This window comes from Brachyhypopomus gauderio, chromosome 14 (genome assembly GCF_052324685.1).
Source record: "Brachyhypopomus gauderio isolate BG-103 chromosome 14, BGAUD_0.2, whole genome shotgun sequence".
Lineage (NCBI taxonomy): Eukaryota > Metazoa > Chordata > Actinopteri > Gymnotiformes > Hypopomidae > Brachyhypopomus > Brachyhypopomus gauderio.
In genome coordinates, this window is record NC_135224.1 from 17512627 (window position 1) to 17518635 (window position 6009).

At 44.6% G+C, this 6009-nt stretch overlaps 2 protein-coding genes across 2 annotated transcripts; both read right to left on the minus strand.

Moving 5' to 3' along the window:
* Window positions 1–333: 333 nt before the first annotated feature.
* LOC143475575 (serine/threonine-protein kinase pim-1-like) lies at window positions 334–1356 on the minus strand. The gene is made up of 2 exons (XM_076973451.1): window positions 750–1356; window positions 334–638 (listed from the first exon to the last, which is right to left on the minus strand). The coding sequence occupies exons 1-2, from the start codon at window positions 1087–1089 to the stop codon at window positions 433–435; spliced, it is 546 nt and encodes a 181-aa protein (XP_076829566.1). The 5' UTR covers window positions 1090–1356; the 3' UTR covers window positions 334–432.
* LOC143474581 (uncharacterized) lies at window positions 1355–5180 on the minus strand. Its single transcript, XM_076972089.1, has 4 exons — window positions 5033–5180; window positions 1992–2420; window positions 1789–1883; window positions 1355–1445 (listed from the first exon to the last, which is right to left on the minus strand). Exons 1-4 carry the CDS (start codon window positions 5178–5180, stop codon window positions 1368–1370), a joined length of 750 nt encoding a protein of 249 aa, XP_076828204.1. The 3' UTR covers window positions 1355–1367.
* Window positions 5181–6009: the final 829 nt, after the last annotated feature.

The window sequence follows — 6009 nt, forward strand, 5'->3', positions numbered from 1 at the left end:
TACCATTTACCTCTACACTCCCTGTCTAACCTGAATTAGTTCTGAAGTCCTTCTAAAAACCACTCATGTGCAAGAACATCCTCGAGCACAGGACGTTTTTCAGGGTCCTTTTGCAGACACCATGTTATCAGATGGCGGCACTCTGTGTGTGTAGCAACGAGATTAGTTGAGCAAGAAAATCAGTTACCATCTGAAACTTCTGATCTGACTGTTGTAATGGCTTATTCAATGTTTTTAAAATGACAGAACTGTACAGAATCCTCCATCACTAACAAAAAAGACTGAACAAGTCTTTTTATAATTTTAAGACGGTTACAAAATGTTGTATTGCCAATTCTCCATTCTTCATTAGTCCATTTTATCAATCTGTGGTATTACATTACCAGATGAAATAATTACATAAATGATCATTTTGCAATTTAGACTTTCTAGTTATCTTAAAGATGCTTCTGCCTTTTCACCTCTGGATGGGTTTCCCATGAAGCACGGGTCTGCCTCAACAATATCCTCCTCCTTCTCAAAGGGCACATGTCCACAGATAATACTGAAGAGGAGCACACCCAGACTCCAGATGGTGGCTTGACGGCCCTCATACGTCCCGTCAACCAGCCATTCAGGTGGGCGGTATACCTCAGTGCCTGAGACAACGAGAGAGAATCATCAGTAACAAAATAAAAAGTTTATAATAGTCTCTAATTTGATCCCATTTTTTAACTTGAGGTGCACATTTCATTCCTATGGTGAATAACCTTTAAAGAGCCTGTATGGTCCGGTCGTAAGCAGATCGCCACAGCCAAAGTCGATCAACTTGACATCAAGGGTGTCGGTGTTGACCAGAAGGTTTTCTTCCTTGACGTCCCTATGCAGAACTCCACGGTCACGGCAGTGAAGGACAGCCTGAACCACCTGACGCATGATCAGTCGTGCCTGTGGCTCAGGTAGTTGGTATTGGTGCAAGTCCAAGAAATCAAACAGGTCCATGCACGGGATGGGTCGCTCCAGAATCAAGATGAAGCAGTCCTCGCACTCAAACCATTCTAGGAGCTCCACAATATGCTCACAACGAGGTGGCTTACACACCATCTCCATTAAAGCCACCTCTAGGGGGAGACTGCGAGTTTCGCCAGGCTAAAATTAAGGAACTCATGGTTAGTATGGGTTTGAAGTTTTATAGTGGAATTATGGTTAGCAGGTTAACATGAAAGGGATCTGAATTGGTACCAATCATTAGATGAAACCTGAATCTAAAAAGTGAACTGTTTTCCATTTGTGTTGGGAGGAGTCACTAAATGGAAAATTAACAGCTTTGCGTTTATAGTCCCTTTGCAGTTTTACCCATCTAAAAAGTTCCAGACATTGTTGCAATATTACGTAAGTAAAGATATTGGACTTACAACAGTGATGAACTCCTCTTTGTCAGACTTTGGCACAAATTTAATGGCGATCTGGTCACATGAAAAACACAGCAAGTGAAGTTGTTTACACAAAACAGCCAATACATTTAACATATCTAAGGGCTTGCAGATGGTAGCCACAGCTTCTCGGGTAACTCATAAATCTGGAGTTTGATAAATACTCATCCACAGATTGTCAAGCTTATCACATTGTATAATCAGGATCTTTCAAAAAGTGGAAAAAGGTCAAGGCACATTAAACTTGACCACTTGATTGCCATGTGAATAACAAAGGCTCTCTATGGAAAACTCATAGCTCCTTCAAAGTTCTAATCACAATCTAAAATAGAAATTAGGTCCCACAATCATTCTTGTATTGTGTGCTGATGCTCACCTGTTTTCCATCAGCATCGCGGACTCCTGCATACACTGCGCCGCATCCTCCTGTGCCCAGGAGATCTCCCAAAGTGTAGCGTGAAGCGAAGCTCTCTACATGAAACAAAAAAAGTTACATCCTTGTACAAAATAAGATTCAGTCAAAAAAAATTCAGCAGGTGTAAAATGCTGGTAGTGTTGAGGGCGTTACTCTAGACAGACCTAGGCACTCCTCCTCTCTCTTCCTCTTCCTCGCCTGCGTCTCCATGGGGTGGGGTGCCAAGTCTTGAGGAGCATCCCCTGTCCTCTTCCTACTCTGCCTCAGGGGTTCCTCTTCTCTCCCTCGCTTTGCAGAGGAGCGGGACGCCGCCACGGGACCTTCAGTCGGGGCAGAGCGCTTCCTCCTCTTCTTTTTCTCACTGGGCCACGAGGTGTGTGTGGACTTTTCACCACATCCAACGGGCACCAAAACTGTGATGTCCTCTTTGTCTCCTTCACTCTTGATCTTTCTGCTCCTGGGACTTGGTGTGCCAGAGTTGGAAGAGGCTCTGCTTATAGTGGCCTTGCAGTCCCTGCACCTGGAGGGTCCAGGCACCACAGAGTTCTGCCTGAACTGGGCCACTTTCCTGGGCTTGCTCCCCTTGCCCTCAGCTAAAATGAAGAGAACACAATGTATTTGTAACCTTTAAGTAACATTAGGATTATTTTAACATTAGCCATATAACATAATATTAGCAACATAATGCATCATTTATATTGGGGGTCATTTATTTTGACATGGGGGGGGGGGTGTTTTGTGGAGTGGCGAGATTACAGCTCGCGTTGTGTTCGGTGGATTGCTCCTACTTGCGAGGTGGATTTTAAAAAGTTAAAAGTCCCATCCATTGGCTCTATTGTGAAATTTTGTTGAATACGTCCTTTTTTCGGAAGCTAGAGCTTATTTTAAACTCCCATGCCTTTCACTACTAAGACACCAGATAATTATTTATCATAATTATATATATAAGCAAATATAGTGTGTGTATCGTTATTTGTAGTAGTAATTGCGATCGCAAGATACATGCAAGATAGGATGTGTTAGGTCACTGGAAGTGGAAATTACCCAACACAATTTAGTTTGTATAGACCACTAACAGGCGGACGGTGGTCGGGATCCGGACCCGAACGCAGTCCTGTAAGGACCCATAATAAATTGTTAAAAATATTTTTTTATTTTGACGGGAGAATTAATTTTAAACCGGAGCATTTATTTCAGGGCTATTGAAAAAAACACTCCGTCACGAGTGTTACGTTCGCCACCCCCAACAAATCACGTTTAATGCGACCCGCCGAACGTGTCTAAATTATAGTAAAATCGTCATTCATTTCCCCTTTTCACCCTCTCATTTGCAATATCCTCGTTTCCCCCAATATATAGCGCATTAGTCCCGACACATTGACCTGTTGGAGTAGAACTTTCCTGCTGCCGTTTTGCCCTTCGGTAAAAATGAGCGGAGCAAAGAAAAGAAAAGTGGACACGGAGTATGGAGCTATTATAGTGTCACCAGAACCTGAACCTGAAATCATTATTACTTGAAAAAACAGTCTGTAAAATCCTCGCAGGTATGCAAAAATTCGAGTTAAAATTCAGGTTCAGGTCGAAATTCAGGTTCGGGTCGCAATTCAGGTTCGGGTCGCAATTCAGGTTCGGGTCAAAATTCAGGTTCGGGTCGTAATTCAGGTTCGGGTCGAAATTCAGGTTCGGGTTGTAATTCAGGTTCAGGTCGAAATTCAGGTTCGGGTTGAAATTCAGGTTCAGGTTGAAATGCGGTTCATCCGGGATACGTAGGATGAGCAAACAAACTCAGAGCTAATCGAACTGCATCTGGCCAATCACAAAACATATCAGAGGTCATTAAGAGGCGCGTCTTTCTGCTAAATTTCCTGTAAGAGTGCGGTCCCTGTTTGGCGTGTAAGTAGCATGTAAGCAGCACGAAAGTGACCACTGTGCCACCCAGAAATGGCACCTTGTGGCAGCTGCCACATAATCGTGGCACTTAGTGTGACCAGTGCTGCGTGACTGTGGTCTCCGTTGTCCAGAAACGCCGCCTGCCTCTGCTGACAGACATCTAAAGACTCTTGGGTGACTCTGCGTATCGGCCACTCGCTTAAAATCATCCCGACGAGCTCCGAATCGCCATTTGTTGAAATGAAGATGGTTCATAACTTTTGTTTAAAAATTATGTTGAGTGAAATACTAGCCGACATCCAGCTAGACAGCTCTATATTACTAGTTCAGAATACTGTTTAGCGATAACGTCGAATTAAGATTATAGGAGGGTACGTGAATCTACAGTGACCATCGGCTAAAAATGCTTAGTAGTTTGGTGCTGTATGAGACATTTTACTGCACAACAAAATGATTTCACGTTGGGCTTAGAGGACAAACGGTACGATTTGACTTGATGTGTATGTGACCTGGCTGGTGGGGACGGGAGAAGAAGTCTATGTGAGCGTGTGTGCTGTGCTGAAGACGCTTCCTTCCACTCGCTGAACTGAACTGCTGCTGCCGCGCATCTGATGTTAAAGGAAGAGAGAGGTCGGGTGTGTGCGAGGTGGTGGCGCATTTCAGGGCATTGTTTTTAATCGCTCAGGTTTTCAAAAGATCATTTCAAACCGACCTCAGTAAAATGATAATAATAAAAAACGAAGTTTCAAAAGGGCACTTTCGTTGATAAAGGGCAGAGTTGGGGTCTAATTGTGCACGCCACTGTGCATGGGTAAGTTTGAGTGTTTTCGTGTTTATCTGTACTCGTTCTCTGGTATGTTCGCTTTAGTCATCCGTGTAGCGGACCACTTGGATTAATCACACAAACAATGCTCGGAGCTTCGACTGGTGTATCTTTATTCTCTCCTCCTTTCTCTTACACCCTTCAAGATGGCGGCGCGCATAGACGCAGCGGCTCAACGCTCTCCGAATTGGTGCCCTTTTGTCGTTTTTTTGTTTATATGTTTACTCGCTAAAGTCTCGTTTAGCACCGCGAACCCTATCTTCAGCCGACAGGATCTCATAAACATCGGATTACAGCAAAATGAGGCCGTTACAAAAGAGTTTGTGGACTCGCACAAAATCCCGGAAGAAATAGCCAGACCACCGGGCGCTCCGTGGATTGTTGTCGGCTCCGGAAGGCGGCGAAAGCGGAGGAGATACAGGAAGCAAAAGCGGGGATGTCGATCCGGTCTAGTGGCCAGATTAAAGAAACAACCACACAAGCCTGCGCTACCCAGCGTCTTTCTCACCAACGCCAGAGCAATCACCAACAAACTTGACCATCTGAGTTTGATGATATCCACAAACAGATTCATCGAGGACTGCTGCATTTTTGTGATAACAGAGACGTGGCTGCACTCGCGCGTCCCAGACGTAGCCATCGAGCTAACAGGCCGCACCGCGTTTCGCTGGGACAGAAACAAAGACTCAGGTAAAAGTAAAGGAGGGGGACTATGTATCTACACACACAACAGCTGGTGCACAAATGCTAAAATCATTGATCATCACTGCTCTGCTGATTTGGAGTACATGACAGTTAAATGCAGGCCGTTTTATCTTCCGCGCGAATTCTCCGTCGTCATGGTAACGGCCGTTTACATACCTCCCGGTGCTAACGCTAAAATAGCACTAGGCTACCTGCACAGCGCTATCACTCATTTACAAAATGGCTACCCTGAAGCAGCCTACATAGTGGCTGGTGATTTTAATCATGCTGACTTAAAATCTGTTCTTCCAAAATTCTACCAGCACATCAAATGTGCTACCAGGGGGAAGAACACATTGGATAAAGTATACACAAACATAAAGGACAGTTATAAAACCACACTACTGCCCCATCTGGGACAATCAGATCACTGTTCTATATTTTTAACCCCAGCATACACCCCCATCAAAAGGAAATCTCAACCCATCACAAAAACTGTCCAGACTTGGCCTGAAGGAGCTTCCACACAGCTGCAGGACTGCTTCGAAAGGACAAACTGGGACATATTTGAGGACCAGGACCTGGAACAGTACACATCTACTGTACTCTGCTACATACAGAACTGTGTGGACATTGTAACAGTGGATAAAAACATCAGGATTTATCCGAACCAAAAACCCTGGGTTACAAAAGAGGTCCGAGCCCTCCTCAAAGAACGTGACACTGCCTTCAGGTCAGGAGACAGTGTCTTGTACAGCGTGGCAAGATCCAACCTGAGGAGAGGC

Coding starts and splice junctions, on each gene's coding strand:
- LOC143475575 (XM_076973451.1), bottom strand. CDS start 1,089: ATGGAGATGGTGTGTAAGCCACCTCGTTGTGAGCATATTGTGGAGCTC. Junction 639..749: donor ACCATACAGGCTCTTTAAAG/GTTATTCACCAT, acceptor TCGTTGTCTCAG/GCACTGAGGTATACCGCCCA.
- LOC143474581 (XM_076972089.1), bottom strand. CDS start 5,180: ATGGCTACGTCTGGGACGCGCGAGTGCAGCCACGTCTCTGTTATCACA. Junction 1,884..1,991: donor GAGAGAGGAGGAGTGCCTAG/GTCTGTCTAGAG, acceptor TGTTTCATGTAG/AGAGCTTCGCTTCACGCTAC. Junction 1,446..1,788: donor GCGATGCTGATGGAAAACAG/GTGAGCATCAGC, acceptor TCATGTGACCAG/ATCGCCATTAAATTTGTGCC.